This window comes from Stenella coeruleoalba (genome assembly GCF_951394435.1).
Source record: "Stenella coeruleoalba genome assembly, chromosome: 12".
Classification (NCBI taxonomy): domain Eukaryota; kingdom Metazoa; phylum Chordata; class Mammalia; order Artiodactyla; family Delphinidae; genus Stenella; species Stenella coeruleoalba.
This window is the reverse complement of record NC_137158.1, coordinates 73,986,313-74,009,029: the sequence shown is the minus strand read 5'-3', so window position 1 is coordinate 74,009,029 and position 22,717 is coordinate 73,986,313. Positions and strand designations below refer to the sequence as shown.

The window sequence follows — 22,717 nt, the reverse complement described above, 5'->3', positions numbered from 1 at the left end:
AGCCCAGCAGCAATGGCTCCTGCTCTAGCAGGGAGGGTCCTGCCCTCCCACTTCCCCTAGGGGACACCCACTGAGTCTTTCTCCTAAAGCTCATCATGTTTCGTTGCTGCTTCTTCCTTAATGGACGAAGAACTTACAGTTCCCTGAAGGCATGGACAGCATTTCTTGTTCACTGCAGAAGCCCCAGTCCTAGCGCAGGGTCCAGAGATAGAGGGTCGTCAATATGTATGTATTTAATTGAACAAAGTGGAATCAGAGGGAGGAGAAACCAGCGAGAGCAGGGCCCTGTCCTCAAGGCGTTACATTAGAGACACTGCCAGGCTGCACTGGGACAGGAGCCAAACTTGGGGCTCAGGCCGAGGCTTCTACAGAAATGCCTTTTAAATGCCACTTGGAATACACATAATATCCTTCTCTCCAAGAACTTGGAAGGCTTTCCTTCACGTGTTCAGAGCATCCCTACAAACCAGGGGTGGGCAGGAACTGTCCCTGTCCCTATTTTATAGATGGGAAAACGGAGACCCTCTGCCCTCAAAAGGTTAAACTGTTCGCCGAGCCTATGGTCAGCAGGAAGGTCTGACGCCCAGAGGTCCTGACAGCCAGGCTGACACTGCTTCCTGAAATGCGGTGTCTTCTAAAAGGTCTTTACCATTTTTTTTTCCTTTCAGAACTAAATCAATCAAGATTAAACTCTTGGTAGTGTAGGCCATGATAAAACACGGTCACCAGGCTGTGCCCAGCTCTGCTGATCCAATTAAGGTATTGGTGTTGGCTTGTCATTGGAGTGCTATACCATCCTGATTAAAATTACTTGTGTTGCAGTTTGTTTGGGTTGTAAAGATTTGCCCTTGAAGCAAGAGGAGTAAATGAATGAGGTTTGACAAACTTATGGTTCCCAGGGAGTAAGGGGCAGGGGGAGGGATAAATTGGGAAACTGAGATTGACATATACACACTACTTTATATTAAACAGATAACTAATAAGGACCTACTATATAGCATGGGGAACTCAACTCAATACTCTGTAATGACCTATATGGGAAAAGAATCTAAAAAAGAGTGGATATATGTATATGTATAACTGATTCACTTTGCTGTACACCTGAAACTAACACAACATTGTAAATCAACTATACTCCAATAAAAAGTTTTAAAAAAAGAAGAAGAAATGAATGAGGTTTGAGGACGTCAGGGGTGACGCAGAAAGGAAGGACGGAAGGAAGCGCATGAGCGAAGCAAGGGGTCAGAGGGTCCGTGCTCTGCCGTCTACAAGTCATAAAACACAAGGCCCGGGCTTCCCTGGTGGCGCAGTGGTTGAGAGTCCGCCTGCCGATGCAGGGGACACAGGTTCGTGTCCCGGTCCGGGAAGATCCCACATGCCGTGGAGCGGCTGGGCCCGTGAGCCATGACCGCTGAGCCTGTGCATCCGGAGCCTGGGCTCCACTACGGGAGAGGCCACAACTGTGAGAGGCCCGCGTACCGCAAAAAAAAAAAAAAAAAAACCACAAGGCCCAAAATAGCAACCCAGTCCTCGTTATCTAATTATGTCTAATTATATGTTCTTGGCCCACTGGAAGTGAGAGGCAAGGCACGTACCCCAAACAGTCGAGTGACAAGCCACTTTAGAAATGTGGTTGGAGACCCACGCAGCTCCCCTGGGCCACTGAGGGCAATCCGCAGGTGTCCTCCTCACCTGTTCACCACCCCGAGGGGACCCTGTGTATCAGACAGGCTGGGGAAACTTCAGAGGAAACTCGCTTTCAAAGATAAGGCAGCAACTCCCTTTGCTGCTTAATAACTTGCTTCGCTGAATCTCATTCTCTCTGCACTTCATTTGCACAGGGCCTGCTGCACAGCGGGAAAGTGCTTTGAAGGCTAAAACCTTCTCCCAGCCCGGCAGACTGTTAGGCATCCTGGGGCTGGGCAGCCAAAGTGCCTGCCCAATGCAAACTCAGGCCTCCCTGGTGGCCCAGCCCGCGGGGCCATTAAGTCAGCACAGCTAGCAGGACTCTCCTGTGGGCCTATGAGGTCCCGTTATCCCCGTGGGAAAAGCAGTGAGGGAAGTGCTGGTCAGATGACTGATGAGGGAGGCCCAGGGTCCCGGGCTGGTCAGCAGATCTGCCCCTGGACCCAGTGCTCTGTCAGCCCAAACCAACTGTGAACTCAGACAGGCCAGCCTTTGAGGAGGAATCTGAGAACTCCTAGCACAGTGACAAGGCCACCTGTGCTAATAGATTCCGGGGGAAGAGAGGAACTTGCCCAGAACTTGCAGTTAGCAACCTGACAGGTCAAGGGTCTAAACACATAAATTTGAAGATTTGCATTATTATCAAAAGGTCCCTGCAGCTGAAGAAAAAAGCAGGTTTCTAGAATACCCACCAGCATCAAACACGCAAGGCTTAGAGTAATCAAATGGAGTATTAAAAAGGTAGAGAGGCTGGTCCTAACGTTTTGGACCCTATAAAATACACATAATTCCACCACTAAGCTAGTGCCAGAGTCCCGTGAGAGTTCAAACTGTATAAAAATGTGCAATGAAATATGTCTGCTAAAATATCCATCTCTTGCCTATTTTGTTTCAATACAAAACCTAATTTTTTTTTTTAGAGAGAACTATCATGTCAAATGGCTTCTCATTAAAAATAATTTCAAGTTTCCACAAGATTTAAGATCAGTATTCTAGAAAGAATGAACTTCTGTCCAAATATTTCAAATTTTGATCCCTCTACAGCAAAAATAAATGGATTAAAAATGCCTTTTGAAGGGCAATTACACTACCTTGGAAATGAAGGTAGATTTTAAAGTAATTGTTTGTTAGAAGGAGAGTAAGTACTGAAAAGAAACGAAAGAACCATTAAACTGGAAAATATCTTACCTTGAGAAGTTGAGGAAATGAACATGTCGAGTGAATAAATAGGGCTGTTCGGCAGTACTTATATTTTTAATCAGTTCCATCTATTAAAAAAAGTACAAAATTAGCATAAATAGGATCTAATTTACCAAGCTATTTTAAGCTAAAGGTTATCTCCCCTACTCTTTTGATCCTCATTACCTCTTGGACCAGGGCCAAACAGCTGTGTTTTGTGCAACATTTATGAACTTTACACAAGGCTTCTTACTAAATAAAACACAGCTATCCCAATGTTATAGTCCTGTATTTAATTTAGCTGATGGCCACCATGAACACAAAGTTACAGGTTAAGTAATTTTAGCTGGAGAAGTCAGCCTGTTGCTGTACATGAAAATAAGAAAATGCCTTTAATCCCCTCCTTTAAAGGCAAACCAAGACAGGTTATTATTTTACATTTCTATAATGATCTTACTGGGAAATACAGAAGTATGTGAAACTAGTTCTGCAGAATTGAAAAGTGGGAATAAAATGAGGCAATATTTCATTATTTTTCTCTTTGATTATAAAATTTACAAAGCAAGTATTTCATAGGAAACACACAATCCTCCCTCCCCCGGGCCCGCCCCAAACACATACACACAGTCTCGGTTTTTTGGTGGGTGGTCATCTGAATTATTTATTTGCAGTTATCAGCAAAGCAAAAAGTAGTTTTAATTTGTATAAACTAACAGTTACGGTCTTCTGGAACATGTCATGATACAGAAAATGTTTAGTAAAATCTGTTAGAAATTCCAAGCATTCTTATGACTCCCTGACTTCCTGAATTCCACTTTCCTTAGCTTTTCTAATTTGCCCCATCAAAGCTGACACACTGGAATTTTTAAGAAGCACATTGAAAATTGCTACTTTGGATAGACATCAGAAGGGCAGCACTTCACATTTTATAAAATAGTTCAAGTTGAAAACTGGAAACAAAAACGGTCATTCATGTGTAAACTATAATAACAATAAAAAAAATCAGAGTCTGGAACTCCAGGTTTGTCTCAAGCATGAGAGGAAACCTGGTCTGCCGTGTTCCCTCCTGTCCAGCTCAGGGCTGACATACACCGAAATGCCCAATGAATATTTCTTAAATGAATTAATTCCAACTAGTGCATGACTTACAGATCGTTACATGAGGACGTCGTTACCTAAACCCTTTCATTAGATATTCCTGCTCACAAGGACTGTTTGAAGAAATGAAATTGAATTTTAAAAGTAAATGACTTGCAGTTCGTAACTAGTGCTTCTGTTCGTCAGCGGCAGGCACGGGTAAATAATGGTCTGCCTGTCCCCAGGCTTGAGCGTAAAAGGAAATTGAATCCTGCCTTTTTATCTACTGTTTACCCTCTACATCCCCCCTGCATGCCCCAGAGCTTGTTTTCGGTAATAAAACTTCCGGTTTCCTTCATGCTGTAAATTTTGACTTTCGTCGATCTACCAGTAGAATCACCGATTCGGAAGCACAACCACAACCAAAGGGAACAATCTGAAAGCGCAACCAAAGGTAACTGATCTCTGAGGATGTCTGCTTAGAAGCATAACCGTGTGGATGTTTAATATAAAGCCCATTTAATGCTTTAATCTTTAGATGATTTTTCTTCAGACATTTCTCTGCACACATAATATGAGAAAGCATCCTAGCATTGCACAAGACTGGAAAAACAGGTCAGAAGAAAACCCGTTTCTTTCACATATTCAACATTATATTACATTCTCTAAACACATGTCAATGTGTTAAATTTAATGGAAGAACAGTAGTGGTTAGATTATGAAAACAGTGTCATAATAGTCATAAAGCTGTCTATTTCACGAGGAAAAATGGATTAGCAGTGACAGTGCATAACTCATTCGAGACATATCTTTAAACAAAGAATAAAGGTTACTAATGCTCGCATTTATTGCACTAGTACAGGGAAGTCAGAGAGTACATCTCAGCTCTCATGCATTTGACCCACACACCAAATAGGAAAACCCACGTGAGGTACCATAAGACATCAGGTTCACGGTATCACATGATGGTCTTCAAAAACGCTAACCTTCCCCATGTCTAGTGACAAGGGGGTCTCCTGAGCCCCCGTTGGTCATCACCTGAGTTCCCTCTTGGTCTTCCCATTGCTGCCAGCAGCCTGCCTTTTCTCTCGTTCCACTCTCATCTGCATGGGTGGCAATGGCACTACCTAAAATTATCAAAGAAACTAAGTCTCCTTTTCCTTAGCTCATGCAGGACCACTGCTGGCCTTTATTTTAAATCCACTGCATTCATTCATTCAGCATTTATTGGGTGCTTACTAAGCCCTGGACATCAAAACCTGAATAAGATCAGTGGGAAGACACATAAAGACAAGACAGTGGAATGTGTCCTAATGATGTTCCCAAATCCACCCTGGCCAAAACCACACTCTTGATCTTCGCCCATCTTCACTCCTTTTCCAGTTAATGGTACTCTCCCTATCCTCACATTTGATCTGGGTCTTTCCTGAACTCCCATACTCAATCCCTTGCTGAGTCATGTTAATTCTGTCTTTACTATCTCCCTCAGCTGGTTCTCAAGACCCCACATCCTGTGGCCAGCCAAACTAGACTCCTCCATATTCCTTCCTCACACCATGTCCAAGACTGATGTCCAAGCTCAGGCTCAAGATTCTTCTTATAGAATGTTCTTCCTCTTCTCTCTGCATGTCCAAATCCTAATCACTTTTACATCTGGCTGAAATGCTCGCCTCCTCCCAGTAGCCTTGCTGGATGTCTCCTTTCATTCACCATCTGTTGATTTCCAACTCTGTCAGGCAATGTGCCACTCCGGGTTGTGGCTATAAAGATAGAAGATTTGGTTCTTGCTTTCAGGAAGCTCAGAGTTTTGGGGGAGAAGCAGACGAGCAGGCAGGGACCATCATGTGATAATCACCATGGGGTAGAAGGCACGGAGGTGAGGCACCTGTCCCTGCTTGCAGATGGAGAGGTGATGTTTCCCCACGGAGGTGTTTCTAAGTGGTTTGCAAGGACGCATAGGAGTTAACAAGGGAAGAAAGGGACTCGCAGCGTGGCAGACAGAGTGAACAGTGGATGCGAAGGACAAAACACAAAAATGACACGGACGTTAAAACTGCCAGGAGGTCCGGCATGGGATCAGCAAGGCAGTAGATAACTAGAGAGGAAGGTAGGACCTGGGTAATTGAGGGTCTTGCAGGTCACATGAAGGATTTTGACATTTATCCTCTGGGCAGTCCACAGCCAGAAAGGATTTTTTTTCTCTCAGATCTAAGGTCAGGTGGAGAACGTGAAGAAAAAGAGGGTGAGGTTTAGAGAGGCAGAAAGCTTAGCTGGGAAGACGGCAGTAATCCCAACAGGAAATGATGAGGTCATGAACGCATCACTTCTCAGTGTGGGTCCCACACCCGCAGCATCAGCATCAACTGGACATGTGTCCAACAAGAATGCAGATCCTCAGGCCTCATTCCACACCTACGGAATTAGGAGAAACTCTGGAGGTGGGGCACATCAATCCGCGTTTTGACAAGCCCACCAGGAGAGTCTACGGCTTAACAGTTTCAGAACCACAGAATGAAGTGCATGGAAGTGAAAATAAATGGAGAGATTTGGGTACATTAAGGAGGGGGAATCTGCTGAGCCTTGTGGCAGCAGAAGGGAAGGAGAGGGTGTGGTCAACAGAGCTTCCTTCTCAGAGTCCTGGCTGGGATCTGAACATGTGGTAGCACCCATTGGTGGAGACGGGGAACACTGCAGGAGGAAGCAATCAGGCTCCACAAGTGAGGGAAAATGGGTTTGGTTTCGAACATCTTTGGGTAGAGATGACACTACCTTCTTTAACTTCCCACAGCACTTTGACAATTTTCCAGGACATGATCTGTTTATGTTACATTATCGCTGAGTTTGAGTGCTGGCTTTGAACCAGCTTGAAAACTCCTTGAGGGTTGTGGTCAGGTTTTATTTCTCCCCCAGAAAGCCAAGCCCAGGTGCCTACCCATAATTGTTTATGCAACGAAGTACCCTCTTTAAAAAACTTTTTTTGGAGTTAAGAAACATACAGTTCCCTGAAGACAGAATTAGCACTAAGGCAATGAATTCAGCCTTTCTGGGCCAGATATGTGCCTTCATTACCGTGGTGTCACGTGGAGTTAACAGTTTTACTACTGCAACATTTAGGGTGTAACAACACCAAACAAACTATCATTTTCTGAGTGGTTCCCAGGCTATGCACTGTATCAAGATGCTCTTTATACACATACCATCATCTCATCTTCAAACGACTCCGTGAGTTCAGTATTATTATCCAGAGTTTACAGGTTAAGAAACTGAGGCACAGAAAGGCTACATAGATTGCTTATGGTCTCACCACTAGAAGAAGTTGGAGCCAGGATTCAAATCCAAGTCTGTCTGACACCAAAATTCCTGCTACTTATCACTAAGCTACAATCTCCTTATCATTCCCACTGCTTTTCAATCTATATATAACCTATTAAAATGGGAGGAAGGGGTCGGTTAGCAAAACAACTCTGGAGACTAAAGAGGGTTTACGGGGATATGAATTTTCTACCTTTTATGTGATGGGCTGAAAAATTAAAAGAAAGTTCTAACACGTGGAAATGCATTAAAAATAATTTTTAAAAAAAGAATCAAAATACCAGAGAGAATATTTTTTAAAGTTCTAGGTAGGAAAACAGTATATTATAACAAGCCAGGAATGAATTTAAAATACTAAAAAGAAAAAAGAAAGAAAAAGAACTATGTAACGGAATGGATCTAAACGCAGAAGTTAAATCACAGCACATCTGAGAATGAGACAGAACTGAAGTTTAAAAAAAGAGGCATGAATCAAACAGAATTTATAATGCAGAGGATATGCCAGGCAGTAGCTTTTAATCTTTCGCTCTCAACCTAACTGCCTGAGATGATAGAGCAGAAAACCTTTACACTGCAGTTCTACAAACACAGCTGGTTAGTAAAAGACTTCTTTGGGAAATGCTCAGCAGCGGTAACTGGCAGAGTATTGACCCTACTCTGATCTGAATTCTTGGGTCACTCGTGAACAACTAGATGCCCTATAATTTTGCACAAATCTTAAATGAAAGAAAAGCATGTTTTCACACAGTAAAGCCAAATAAGGAGTAGCTCAGAGGAGAACTCCTTGGTCCTTTAACCTCAGAGGCCAGGAGGATGGCTGTGGGCTCAGGTTATCTTCCCCTCTTCCTCCTGTAAAGAGGAAGCCCTTCTTGCAGGAGGTAGGATGATCTTCCCACCTTCAGCTTGGGGCTGTGCAGTCAGTGCAACACATGCCTGCAATGAAGAAGAAGACCACCAGGGGGAGCAAAGATGTGAACAAGGCTAAGAGGCTGCATCTGAATAGAGAAAAATCAATCTCATGGCTACAACTGGAAGGAGAGGAGAAAACGTCTTAATTTCTCAGGCCTTGTGGCTTCTTTCTTTTCCCGCTTTTCTTTCCACTGAGTTTTCATTAGCAGACTCAGCTTTTGTCTATAGGACTACAAGATAAGACCTCGTTTGCAGAACTGGGTGAACTTAGCCCTGTGGCCTGGAGACGGGCTCAGCTAATCTTTTTGGTTTGCTTCCAAAGTCTGGTTGGAGCACCTCTCATGCCTGTGGACACATCCCTCCTACTCTAAAGTCAGGAAACGCTGAAGGTCATTCTAAGAAGACTTTCCCAACACGTCTCAAGCAAGGGTAAGGCTTCTGAGATAAATGTGCAGGCTTCTGAGGAGATACCCCTCAATAAGACTTCAGGGGAAATAAGATGTCTTCAGAGTTTTGAGGGATTCTCAGGTAAAAGAGGAATTGTTCTTGCTTAGTGGAGGATTCCCCTTAATAGAGAGAAAACTTTCTAATAATCAGAGGCTTTCATGCAATGATTCTTCACTAGAATTGTGCGTGAGCATCTCTTGGGGAGTTTTTCCCCCCATGATACAGATATGTGGGCTCCACCATTAAGAGTATATAACTCAGTATTTTGTAGTAAGACCTAGAAATATGTGTTGTGAAACAGCTCCCAAGAAGACTCTGATGCCCATGATAGTTAAGAACCAATTTTTTTATTAACCTCCCACTTCCCATGAATAATGTTCTATCTCCTTAGCCTAACATTCAAGATTCTCCAGGATTTGACCCCAGTTCACTTTCAATTCTTACTCTCCCACATTCTTCTTGAGCACTTCCTTTTTCCTATGAAGAGGGTGACAATACTTTCCTAATAATGTTGCTTAAAGGATTAAAGTAAGATGCACACACATCTAGTGTGCTGTCTGGTGCTCAGTATACACCAATAACAGTAGGTCCCCAATGAATATACATCACAATGGATAAAGAAACAATGGCGAGACCTGCCGCAAAAACAAATGAGTGAACCTTTGCCTTTAAACAGAGGCCGTTGACCCTGCTTTAGGGAAGCCTAGGAGGAAACCCCGTGGCCCCAAGACCGTTTCCAAATCTAACACGGTTTCTTTAGGACCACTTTCTCTTCTCGAGTCGCAATGCTTTGTAGTCACAGTCAGACTTGGACTTTGCAGGAGGTGAGAGCAGTGGGGAAGGGAAGTTAAAACACTATAAAGAAATTCTGTTTCCGACCAAGAGGCTAAAGCAATCTAGAGCACACAGACGTAGGGGCCCTGTCTCCTCTACCCTTTGAATACTTTTCAAGATTTTAGTCATTTGAATGGCTGTTGAACAGAGTCAGAGCAGATGTGGAGTTTATAGTGAAAGAGTAGCCTTTACTGATATGGCTGATGGAACCATGTAGGTTGGTCCACCAGCTCCAAACTGTGAGAGTCCTGTGGGATGCAACTGAGAGCCACAAACACTCATAAAGAGTCCCCTGGCCAACTAAGGCTGGGAAACTCTAGGCGAAAGCTGGTTAAACAGATTTTTCATTTTGTTTTTAATTGAAAGAATTCTCAGAGTCTTTTTTTTTTGCGGTACGCGGGCCTCTCACTGTTGTGGCCTCTCCCGTTGCGGAGCACAGGCTCCGACCGCGCAGCCTCAGCGGCCATGGCTCACAGGCCTAGCCGCTCCACAGCACATGGGATCTTCCCGGACTGGGGCACGAACCCATGTCCCCTGCATCGGCAGGCGGACTCTCAACCACTGCGCCACCAGGGAAGCCCCTCAGAGTCTTTAAAATGTGAATAATTGTCATGACTTTCCTAGAGGGAGACAAGGGGACAACATTTCCCAGATTTATTGAATCATGGTATTTTCTTTTTTTTTCAGTGTCTTAGGGGACTAGGATACTCAGTAACACACTGAGGGAAATGCTGATATGATGGTTTTGACAGGGATCCTTAACTCTGTAACTCCTGTGGCACTTGATCAAAAAAAACCCAGAAGTTTTCTGGACTCTATCCTAGAATCTCCAGGAGAAGGGCCATTGCAACTATATGTTTCAAAAGGCTCAGCTGGGTATTCTGCTGTGCAACCAGAGCAGATAGCCACTGCATAAGGAGAATGGCTCCTGGATTCGGGAGGGCCTAAGTTCAAGTCCAGGTACCATGGATAGTCATTTTATTATATTTGGAAAGTGACTTCACCTGGTTGTCTTAGTTTTCTCATCCATAAAATAGGAAATCATACTCACTCACTGGTACAGTTTTAGGCCCAAAAGAGTTAAATGAAATAATGAAGTAAAACAACGATCACAGAGTAGGTGCTGTTTGCAATTTGGAATCCTCAGTAGCTTCAGTATAAATAAAAATAGAAAAAGTATTTGTTTTCTCCAACTTTTAGGCTCATATGCCAACAATTTTTGCCTTTCTCCAACAGGAATGAAATAATTTTGAACTCTTATGTCTGTGATATGCCTGTGACACTCTGACTTTTGTTATCCTTAGAGCAATGTTCTGAAAGATAGGGTCAGACCGTTAACAAAGATGGTTATGAGTCTTTTGGAAATCACGCCCCATGTCTTCTGGAAAATAGTTCTTTATCTTTTAGATTGTACATAATCTCCATTTTCCAAGAAATTATCTAAACTAGACCAAGAAATTGAAATCCAGTTTTAGAGCGTAAATGAAATGATGTCATCCTAGGTTTGCATTATGTGCCCTGCAAAGGTCCAACATTTAGCCAGCACCAGCTGTCCATGTTCTTCTGTTGAGGCAGAGTTTTCTAAAATATTAACTTCAAAGGCATTTCTATTTCTATAAGGGCAGATGTAATGGGATTTTTATAGACATTCTAACATTTGCTGTCTTTCGTGTTCTCTTTCCTTTTAAATAATCCCTCAGTGTCTTATCCCATTAAATAGATTTTTAAAATCTAGTACTGAATGGGGATGTGTGGGGATGTGTGTGTGTGTGTGTGTGATGACAGCTACCCTCCAGGGAGAAATGTATGTGTGAATTTGACTCTGGTCCAGAGAGATGCCACTGTGTACGAATACAACGGTACAGATGATTCCAGCCTTATATGTGGATACTTTTCTGAAGTTCATTTGTAAGTCAGTAGTTTGGAACTTGGAACACATTTTCTCATAAAAGAAATGTTCTACATGGTGGAGAGAGTCCCGGGCCAGCCCACAAGAGCCTGTTTAACTCGTACTGCACCTGAAGCAGAATTGTTATTAACTCCAGAGAACAGTGTTTCTATGGAAACACATTTTCAGAGTTCTACTCTTTAACGTTGAGAACCATTGACTATAAAATTTTAACTTGTCTCCTAAATCACTTACCCCCTTTTCCTTTAATAAATTATCAAGAAGAGGAGCTATTCACACCACAAATTATTTCTTTAATATGTTAGGTTAAAATAATAGTTTTTTCTTTGCTTGTTTCATGCACTTTGAAACTTTAGGAAAACGATGCACGTAACAAAGAAAAAGAGTTTCTTTAAACATTCTTGAGCTACTTCAAACTTGTTTTTTTTTGTCCTGGCATTTCCTGGCTCTCCTTGTATGTCACAGCATACTCGTCTAGCTGCAGAGAGGCAACTGTCACTATCCTTATGTTTGTTTTTAAATACATCAAAATTGTTTGTTTTTTTTCTACCATATCTTTACCTTTCCCTTAAGTTTTTAAAACTTGCCTTATAATTTAATAGGAATCTGGAATAACTAAGTAATGAAATATATTCTAGGTCACACTGACCACAGGAATCAGAAATGTTTCAACTAATTATACACAGATTATGGTAGAAGTTGTATAAATATATCACAGAATCACAGGGCTGGAAAGAACCTTAAAAGATTGTCTAGTCTATTCCCTGGCTTCTAGACAGGCCAGTCATTCCAAACAGATGAGAGCTAACCTCTATTTTAGAGAAGAAGGATGACTTTGGCTTTAACCCTTTCTAAAAGATTTAACAATTCATGCACCATGAGTAAATCATTCTTCGTTTTTAATCTAAATTCTTCCCTTGACAGTTCCTCATAGGAAACAAAGTAGGTTGATTTGTGTAAAATCCCACAGTATATTTAAATTTCATAGTTTGTGCTTGCTCTTCTAGGGCCTTCCTGAACATCTCAGGGTCTAATACGTTTGTTACTTTGCTCCCTCTGGGTCGTTAGACTTTTCAGCAGTGGGAACTAAAATCCAGCTACTGTGTTTTGTTAGGCTTCAAGAACTGAGCATAGTTTCCACACATAGGAACATTTCAGTCTAACCTGATAAGCAGACCCAAAGACTCAAAAGAAAACCAAATTTTATACTTATAATAAATTGCAATAGCATAGGCTATTTACTATAGTCACTCTCTTTCAGCCCTAATCTTATTCGTTCTTCAGTAAGGTAAGGAAATCAAAGAGAACCTACCCCTATGAAAATTACTGATAAACTGTGATATCCTTAAATGTCACCAAATATAATTTTTCTATTGAGCACCTACTACAGAACCTGCAAGGGGTAATCTCAAAATATTTTTTGCTGATTGATAATGACCATTTAGACTTGTTACTCAGAGACTCTTTAATGGAAGTTTCCAAAGGAATGGGCATTTTAATCTCTATACTGTGGACAACACTAAACACACAGGCTTTATAGCAAGTACTGCTGGCTGTGTTACGCACTTAAAACAGTCCTACCATCCCCCGTGATAAGAGAGACAGGAAGGCTGATTGCATATTCCATTTGTGTGTGAGATTTTGAATGCCTCAAAGGTGGAGATTATCTCAGAAAGAAGCAGACGTGGGTGGAAATTCCCATAATTATGGCCTCAACCTGACACTCAGCCATATACCTTGTTTATTCCCCAAACTTACCTTGTCACTGAGTGGTGTGATGGTTAATTTTATGTGTCAGTTTGACTGGCCAAGGGATGCCCAGATTAAACAATATTTCTGGGTGTATCTGTGAGGGTGTTTCTGGATGAGATGAGCATTTGAATCAGTGGACTCAGTAAAGTAGATTTCCCTCCCCAGTATGGGTGGGCCTTATCCAATCCCTCGAAGGCCTTAACAGAATAAAATGTGGAAGAAGGAGGAAGTCGATTTTTTTCCTGCCTCACTGATTAAGCTGGGACATCTCATTTTACATTCCTCTGCCCTTGGACTGGGATTTACATCATCGGCTCCCTTGGTTTGCAGGCCTTCACACTCAAGCCCAGACTCAATTACACCAATGGCTTTCCTGGGCCTTCAACTTGCAGATGGCAGATGGTGGGACTTCTCAGCCTCCACTGTTGCATGAGCCAACTCCTCATAGTACATCTCCTTTTCTTTATTCCTATCTATCTATCTATCAATGTATCTCCATCCTACTAGTTCTGTTCTCTGGAGAACCCTGACTTACAGTGGTGGCTACCCATTCAACCTAATTACCTAAGGGGACCGAAGCAACTTTCTGAGAGCAGGCTAACAAACTTGACCCTGTAAAATGACTGTGGGAGCCCTAGGCCTAACTTTTCTGCATTAGCGAAGTATTTCAATGGAGATGGTTAAGGCTACTTCGTGTAAGCTTACAAAAGAATCTGTCTGTACAGCTTCCTGGCAGAACCTAGCACCCCTACACTACCACCAGCATGACCGTTGTATGGTTCAGCTGTATGAGGGCAGATTTATTCCTGGGAAATGGGGTAATTCTTTTGTTACCAGTGAATATGCCAGAAGCTGTTTTGGAGACTCAAGATCCCTTGAACTTACCATAATAGGAAGCTCATGTCCCCATCAACCAACAAAATTCCTGGACCAAAGAGGGTTTTCTCTTTATGATAACCATAAAGACTTAGGACACTTGTGAGAAAACACAGAGGAAGAAATATTAAAATAAAGTCTTCTTACTTTTGCTCCCAAAATGTCAGCATTATTTATAGCTCAGTGGTGTAACTCTCTGATATTTACGCATTGCTAATGTTAGCTGAATAGACAATGACCGGAGTACTCTAGCCTTCATTGGTCTTAATAAAAGTATCCCTTCAGGTAAACTTCCTGGTTTGAAGACTTCTGTCCGAACCCTTAACTTAAATTTCCTTCCGCACTCTGGCAAAAACACAGTGTGACATTATAACTCTGGTATTCATCTGTTAGGGACTCAAAGGGTCTTCCGGAAGGCACCCGCTAATTACACAAATGAATTGCAGCGAAGTACAACTTAAGGACGGGCGAAGACAACTTACTTGTTCATTTTTGGTAAGTCTGGTTTTGTTGTGAATGTCTGACGTAACCAAATTGAATCCGTGCTTCTCTGACAGGATTCTCAGAAGCAAGACCACGGTCCGGCTCCCACACTTGCCAACTCTGTTGTACACCACCTGGCTCGGGAAAGGCAGCGCCTGGGCAGAACGAGAGAGCAAATGAGAGGGTGTGGGTTAAAATACTTCGGGTGCTTCCCTCAATTTCTCTAAATGAGAAGTGTCCATACGAAACTAACAAGAGAATGGAAGCGACGAACGCATATTTATCTTCACAGTAGAACTTGAGAGAAACGTTGGACTCCTTATCCATCTGCCCTGATATTTAAAACTGGTAAAATTTCATGCCATCTATAATACCGATTGTGAAACTACTTTTGTTTTTTTCTCAGGAACAAAATATGTAAATATGTGCTTTAATGATAGTGTTCTTTTGCAAGTTATATTATGCTTTATCAGAACTTAATCTGCAGACTGCTCAAGAGAAATATAGTAATTTAAAAAATTGAGACAGGGCTTCCCTGGTGGTGCAGTGGTTGAGAGTCCGCCTGTAGATGCAGGGGACACGGGTTCATGCCCTGGTCCAGGAAGATCCCACATGCCGCAGAGCGGCTGGGCCCGTGAGCCACGGCCGCTGAGCCTGCGCGTCCGGAGCCTGTGCTCCACAACGGGAGAGGCCACAGCAGTGAGAGGCCCGCGTACCGCCAAAAAAAAAAAAAAAAAAAAAAAAAAAATTGAGACATAATTTCCATACAATAAAGTTCACCCTTTTAAAGTATACATTCAGTGAGTTTCAGTATATTCACAAAATTGTGAACCATCACCACTACCTAATTCCAGAGCATTTGAAAAGAAACTCCATACCCATAGCAGTCACTTCCATTTACCTCACTACCTTGATCCATTGAAACCATTTATCTACTTTCTGGCTCTGTGGCTTTGCCTATAGCATTCTGAACATCTCATAGAAAAGGAATCATAGGCTATGTGGCCTTTTGTGTCTGGCTTCTTTCACTGAGCATAATGTTTTTAAGGTTTACCAGTGTTGTAGCATGAAGTATGTACTTCATCTCTTTATATGGCTGAATAATATTACATTGTACGGATATACTGTATTTTGTTTATACACTCATCAGTTGATTGACATTTGGATTGTTTCCACCTTTTGCCTACTATGAATAATGCTGCTTTGAACGTTTGTCTATAAGACTTTGTGGAGACACATGTTTTTGATTCACCTTGAGTAAATCCTAGGAGTGGAAATGCTGGATCATATGGTAACTACGTTTAATCTTTAGAAGAACTGCCAAACTATTTTGAATACAGCTGCACCATTTTATATTCCCACCAGCAACGTATGAGAGTTTCAGTTTCCCACATCCTTGCCCACACTTCTTGTTGCCTGTTTTTCTTCTTATTATAGCCATCCTAATGGGTGTGAAGCGGTATCTCATTGTGGTTTGGATTTGCATTTCCCTGATGACTAATGATGTTGAGCTTATTTATTTCATGTATTTATTGGCCATTTGTACAATTTCTTTGGAGAAATGTCTATTCAAATCCTTTGCCCATTTTAAAATTGGGTTATTTGTCTTTTTATTGTTGAGTTTTAAGTTTTATATTTTTTCTGGATTTGCAAATATATGATCTGCAAATATATTCTCCCATTCTATGGATTGCCTTTTCACTTTCTTGATAGTGTCAAAACACAAGCTTTTAATCTTAATGGAGTCCAATTTATCTAATTTTTCTTTGGTTCCCCACGCTTTCGGTATCATATCTAAGGAACCACTGCCTGATTCCAAGTCACAAAGATATACACCAGTGTTTTCTCCTAAAAGTTTTATAGTCTTAGTGCTAACATGTAGGTCTTTGACTCATTTTGAGTTAATTTTGTGTATGGTGTGAGCTAGTGACCTAACTTCATTGTTTTGCATGTGAATATCCATTTGCCTCAGCAACATTTATTGAAAATACTGTTTTATTTTCCATTTAACTGTTTGGTACCTCACTGAAAATCCGCTAAGTATAAATTTATGGGTTTATTTCTGGACTCTCAATTCTATTCCATTGATCCATATGTTTTTATCCTTATGCCAGTACCACAGAATCTTTTTTTTAAACATCTTTATTGGAGTATTATTGCTTTACAACAGTGTGTTAGTTTCTGCTTTATAACAAAGTGAATCAGCTCTATGTATATATATATCCCCATATCCCCTCCGTCTTGTGTCTCCCTCCCAACCTCCCTATCCCACCCCTCTAGGTGGTCACAAAGCACCGAGCTGATCTCCCTTTGCTATATGGCTGCTTCCCACCAGCTATCTATTTTACATTTGGTAGTGTGTATATGTCCATGCCACTCTCTCACTTCGTCCCAGCTTCCCCTTCCCCCTCCTTGTGTCCTCAAGTCCATTCTCTACATCTGCGTCTTTATTCCCGTCTTGCTCCTAGTTTCTTCATAACCATTTTTTTTTTTTTTTTTAGATTCCATATATATGTGTTAGCATACGGTATTTATTTTTCTCTTTCTGACTTACTTCACTCTGTATGACAGACTCTAGGTCCATCCACCTCACTACAAATAACTCAATTTGGTTTCTTTTTATGGCTAATATTCCATTGTATATATGTGCCACATCTTCTTTATCCATTCATCTGTCAATGGAAACTTAGGTTGCTTCCATGTCCTGGCTATTGTAAAGAGAGCTGCAATGAACACTGAGTACCACAGAATTTTGATTACTATTTCTTTGCTATAAGTTTTGAAATCGGGAAGGGTGAATCCCTGCAACCGTGTTCTTCTTCTTCAAGACTGTTTTGGCTATTCTGGGTCCCTTGCATTTCGGTATGAATTTTAGGATCAGCTTATCAATTTCTGCAAAAAAGGCAGCTGAGATGTTGATAGGGATTGTGTTGAATCTGTAGATCAATATGGGGACGACCGCCATTTTAATAATATTAAGTCTTTCAATCCATGAATATGGATGTCTTTCCACTTACTGGATTTTCCTTTCATTTGTTTCATTGATGTGTCACAATTTTCAGTGTAGAACCCTTACAATCCTTTTATTTATGTTTTGATGCTATTATAAATGGAATTGTTTTTCTTAATTTAATTTTTGGATTGACTGTTAGCTGATAGAAATACAGTTGATGTTTGTATATTGATCTTGTATCCTCCAATCTTGCTGAACTCATTCGTTAGCTTTAATAGTTTTTTGGTGTGGATTCTTTAGGATTTTCAATATACGTGATCATGTTATCCGCAAACAGAGATAGTTTTACTTCTTCCTTTCCAATATGGACGCCTTTTATTTCTTTTTCTCTTTTAATTGCCCAGTTAGGACGATTTTGATAGACTAAGAAGTAATTATAACAAGTATCTGATTAAATATTTATATCCCCAATAAAGATATTATTTCCATTTTGAATGCTCAGCATTGAGCAATAATTAACAAATGATAATCAAAAGATTCCTTCATTCAGCACATATCCATAACAGAAGGCCATAGAGAGGCCCAAAGCTAAAGAATATAGTACAATATAAACATAAACACAGCCCGAACTTGCCTATGGTATGCAACTTGAATTTTTGCCTTTGTAATTCTAGGTTTAATTTCCTAAAATGTTTTATATGCAGAGCAGCATTTCGTAAATTTGGAGTTTCAAAGCTAATTGTCATTGGAGTAAAATATAATACTTTTATCACTCACTTAGCAACCAGTCATGTACCATTCTGATATAATTCTTCATATATATATATTTTTAAATGAGCAGTACTTTGTTTCCTTAGGGCCAGTCAGCATGTTCTATTATGTGTCCTCACAGTGCCTAGAAAATGCCTTGGATACACAGGGTCTCAACAGACATCGACTGGTTCTTGGCAGCTCTGATAGGTTTAATGTACTGTTTAACAGGAACGCAGTGATTCCAGTAAACTGTGAGACCAGGAGAATCTTCCAATGCAGCTCTGAGCTTTCTGACCAAATGCTAATACAAGTCATCAGGGTAAAAGACCATCATTATAATAGGTCGTTTTACTTATGGTTCAATCAGTGAGTACCCCAAAAGTCTGTTCTCGGGCAATGACTGCAGAAGTTCAGATATTCAGATAAATTATTTAGTTCTTACTTTATGAGGTTATGACCCAACGAGGTTGAACTGGGCTTCATGTTTAATAGAATGATATTAACAGTGTTTGTAAGTTGAATTTTCCATAATAACCGGGCTGGGGGATAGACTATGGTTGTGACAAAGCTGCCAAAATAAACACAAATTTTAATTTCTTTCAGGAATTAAACTGTTCAAGAATTGGGTGAGTGCATTTTCCCCTGTCTTCTAGCCCAGCATAGAAGAGCAAGGGAGAATTTGTTATGACTAAATTGATGACCTAGAAGATGTGAGTTACCACATATTAAGCACTTTATTTTAAGAGTGCAGAGTATATCTTAGAAGATTTAGATGAAGAACAGAGGCACTTAGAAACCTTAGCTGGAAACACTTAATTTCTCCTGAATTTCTTGGGTAATCAACACAGTGGCAGGCTTAATATCTACCTACTCGCTTTTGCTAATAGCTAAGGACGTTATTTGCCTTTGGGTTATGGGTTAGTTAGTTTTTAAAAATATGTTCACTCCAATTCTTTCGTTCGTTTTGTGGGAAGCTCCCAAATAATGATTATAAATATCTGATATTTAAAAAGAACACATATAAAAACACAAATCCCTGCATCATTCCTGCTGCTATAATACAGTGATATTTGAGAAAAACAGCTACATCTACAAAAAGGTTTGAAAAACCCCCAACGTGACTCCAATTTTACCATTTATTTAAATGTCAACGTACAGCTACAGAGTAGAAAGATAGAACCAGGAACTGTGTTTTCAGATAAAGCTTCTGGAATCAGTCTTGTGACCTTTAAAGACACAGCATACACCATCACAAACATAAACCTCTCTCAAATTTAGGGTGGGGCTCTTAGGTCCTTTTCTAAACCTATGGAATCCACTGGAAATCGGCAAATTTAGTCAGGCCAAATCAATGTGTTGATTTGGTGGTTTGGGATAAGGTGTTAAAACGAACAATGGCAACAAGTTGATTCATCCCTGCTTTTGGCAGATCTATACATTTGCTCCTGAAGTCTGCTTTACCAATCACTGTCATCTTCTGTTGATGACAAAAGACCCTGTCCCAGGCTCTGTGCCATGTAAATGCTTTCAATCCTTGTTAGAGACAGTGAATCAAAGAGCATAATTGTCTTCACTCTATTGTGCCTTTCTCTAGGAGTTTAAATTATCAAATGATTTAAGCATCATTCATACACCTAAGTGACTCTCCTGTGTGCCCTCCTCTGTCCCATAGATCATCATAGATTCACAGAACGACAGGGTTTGAGGTCTAGAGGCAATGTGGACTAATCCATCCATTCCAACTCCCTCCCCGCCCTGCACGCCCACCCCTATCACCCCCAGCCCCAGCCCAATCTGCGTTTGACTTGGCTAGAGCTTTACCTTGTCTTTATGACCTTGTCTTTTCATCCTCTCGAGTATTCTGTGAGGTAGATAGTAGCACTATATTTAGGTGAGTAAAACGAGGCCAGAGAGATCATTTGGCATGTTCAAGGTGACAAAGCCAAAAAGTGGCACGTAACAACTAAAGCCCAGCTTGTAGCTCTCCTGACCCCAAAACGACACTCTATTTAATATACTACCACATCAAAGGGTGAAAATGACCTCTAGTTTGGCTTCTGCAACAGAGATGCTCTTTCTTTTTGTCATGTCTTGAACGTGTCCAACCTCATTAAATGCTACTGTTCAACAGTCAACTATCACAACGTGTATCATCGGGCATGACTCATCCGTTACTGATATCCCCAGATCCTCAGCTGGAACTGACAGGAGTCGACTGGCCTCTCCTTCTCCTTCCTCTGGACAGATTTTATAAGCTAATGTAAGCCCAGAGTGTCAGAGCAGCTAATGGGAGAAGAGTAGAAGGATATAGTTTTCCCTTTATTCCTTCCCCTAATCTATCATAGGCAGTCACAGCTGCCTTGGATATTGTGACCCACTTCACTAGGAAAGGAAAAAACAGGAAGCAATAAGTCATAGTAAAATATATATAAAATCCTAAATGCACTTGAAATGTCTATCAAGACAAGCAAATGGTAAACTTAACAACTGTGAAAAGACGCCTAAAGACCTCTTAAGATCAACCTCAAATCCCTATTTTCTTCAACAGATATTTGCCAATTGTCAGGCATCTCAACTTTAATGTTCCTATTATCATTTGCACATAAATTTTGAATACTTACTCTTTCTTTGAGTGTCCTATAAAGACGTACACAACAAAACCCCTCACCCCCCCAGCCCAAAGGATTCTTCATTCTTGACAACCATGGTTATACGAATGTTATGTCTGTGGTTTCTACTTTATGGCCAATTTGTAAAAGCAAAGGGAGCTCCAAAATATCTCACTCTGTGAATTATATATTTTTATGTTGCCTGCCTTGTAAGTTCTGCAAATGCCACAAATCCCCAGGGCCCGACAGGCTTGTGTGGAGCGTGCCCAATAAACAGAAGTCTGTCCAAAATCCTAAGCACAACAGTAAATACCACCAGATGACGTCCGCAATTCAACAGCTTCTCCCAGGTTTGAAATGGGCCGGGGAAAGAAGACTTTTTAGGTAAAAAGCGAACTTGGTCTGCACCGAGACTTTCATAGTCCATGATTATAGGTCTCTCTGTGGACTGGTCTTATTGGAAGAATGAACATCAATCCTGCTTTTAAGTCTTTGCAAAATGATATTTAATACAGTACGTGACAAGCTGTGGTTCCCAAATGGCTATATATATTACCTACGGAACTTTTAAAACTCCAGATTTCTGGGCTCCACTCTTAGACCAACTGAAACAGAAAGTCTAGGGTGATGAGGGTCAGGGGTCTGGCTTTAAGAGCTCCCCTGAGAACCTACTACTTCCAGGTCCGTTCCAAGAACTACTCTTGTAGAGGACTCCTAGCCTTCCATGTTAAGCTGCTGGGTGGTTCCATAGAGCCTGATGGGAGATTAAGGTGGGGAGAGGGTTGCCTGCATGATACTGGAGAAGAGTCTGGGTGAAAGGCACTCTCATGTCCTCCTTGGGTCTCCCTGGAGTGCCACTGGCCTCCCACCCATAGTTCAAAGTCATGATCAACCTGACCAATACGCTTACACTATGGTAAGTGCCTACTCGCCTAGAATGATTAGAGAACAGGTGTGCTGGGTAACTGAATGTGTAGGTTGACTGAAATTTATACTAAACACTGTCAGAGCGTTCGACCCTTAGTACCAATATTATGCTAAAGATGAATGATTTTCTTGGAGGAATAAAATTCACTTTGTGGTTTCACAGCATCTCCGTTCCACGGTTCCTCACGCCAATGCTGGGAAGGGTCACGGCCAGGGCTTTGTGAGGCTTGAACTCAGGGACAGTTCTGGTGTCCACGGTCCACAGGACTTGGAGCAGCTCAAATCCATTCAGCGAATCCCTACTTTGAAGTTTCCGAGGACACTGCGGTGTCGGGAGCTAGTCTCATCACACCTCAGAACCTCAGCATCTTCATCGGTAAGAGGGGAGGGCTGGGTTCAAACCCGGTAAGTGATGCTCTCTTCTGAGGGTATCAAATGATTCATTTCAATCTATATTATCAAGATATCACCTGGAAATGCCTTAAAAATTGACACAAGATTTTTACATTTTTCCTTGTCAAATGTATTCATAAAATAAACAGAAAAAACAGTTCCAGTAATTTGTGCTGCAGACACGGATTCCAGCTCCATGGGCATTCACGGTTCTCTTGGAACCTCTGGCATTTCCGTACATGTCCCACCCTTGTTTGGGCTTGTCATGTAAAAAAACCTTCCTTTGTGCTCCTCTTATGCTTCCTCCTCCCATCTACAGCTTCAGTCACTTCGAGGTTTCTGGTTTTTTTAAGACCATCCCCAAACACCGAAGTCTGTACAGGGCTCAGCCTTCCAGCAGTGCTGTCCAGAAATCAGCAGTGATTCTCACTGGCTTTTGCCCGTCAAGGCATTCTAGGTCTTCTAACAGATGCATCTCTGTTTTCTAATCACCATCGACTCTCCAGACCCCTAGGCTCATTTCCTCCATTCTAGAGGAGGAAACACATAGGACCCGTTAAAGAACTATCTTTTCCCTCATTGCCACCTCCTGAATGGAAAGCTCTTCCTACCTGCAAC

At 41.4% G+C, this 22,717-nt stretch overlaps 1 protein-coding gene across 2 annotated transcripts in view; it reads right to left on the bottom strand.

Annotated features, from left to right (window-relative positions):
• Nucleotides 1-22,717, bottom strand: part of UST (uronyl 2-sulfotransferase) — a 297,889-nt gene that overhangs the window by 111,927 nt on the left and 163,245 nt on the right. For both annotated transcript variants that reach the window (XR_013830904.1, XM_079939954.1), the window contains exons 3-4: nucleotides 14,464-14,619; nucleotides 2,875-2,954 (exon numbers count right to left, since the gene is read on the bottom strand). Coding sequence is in view for 1 of the 2 variants with exons in the window: in XM_079939954.1 (XP_079796080.1) it covers nucleotides 2,875-2,954; nucleotides 14,464-14,619 (236 nt within the window). In the remaining variant the exon portion in view is untranslated. The remainder of the gene's footprint in view (nucleotides 1-2,874; nucleotides 2,955-14,463; nucleotides 14,620-22,717) is intronic.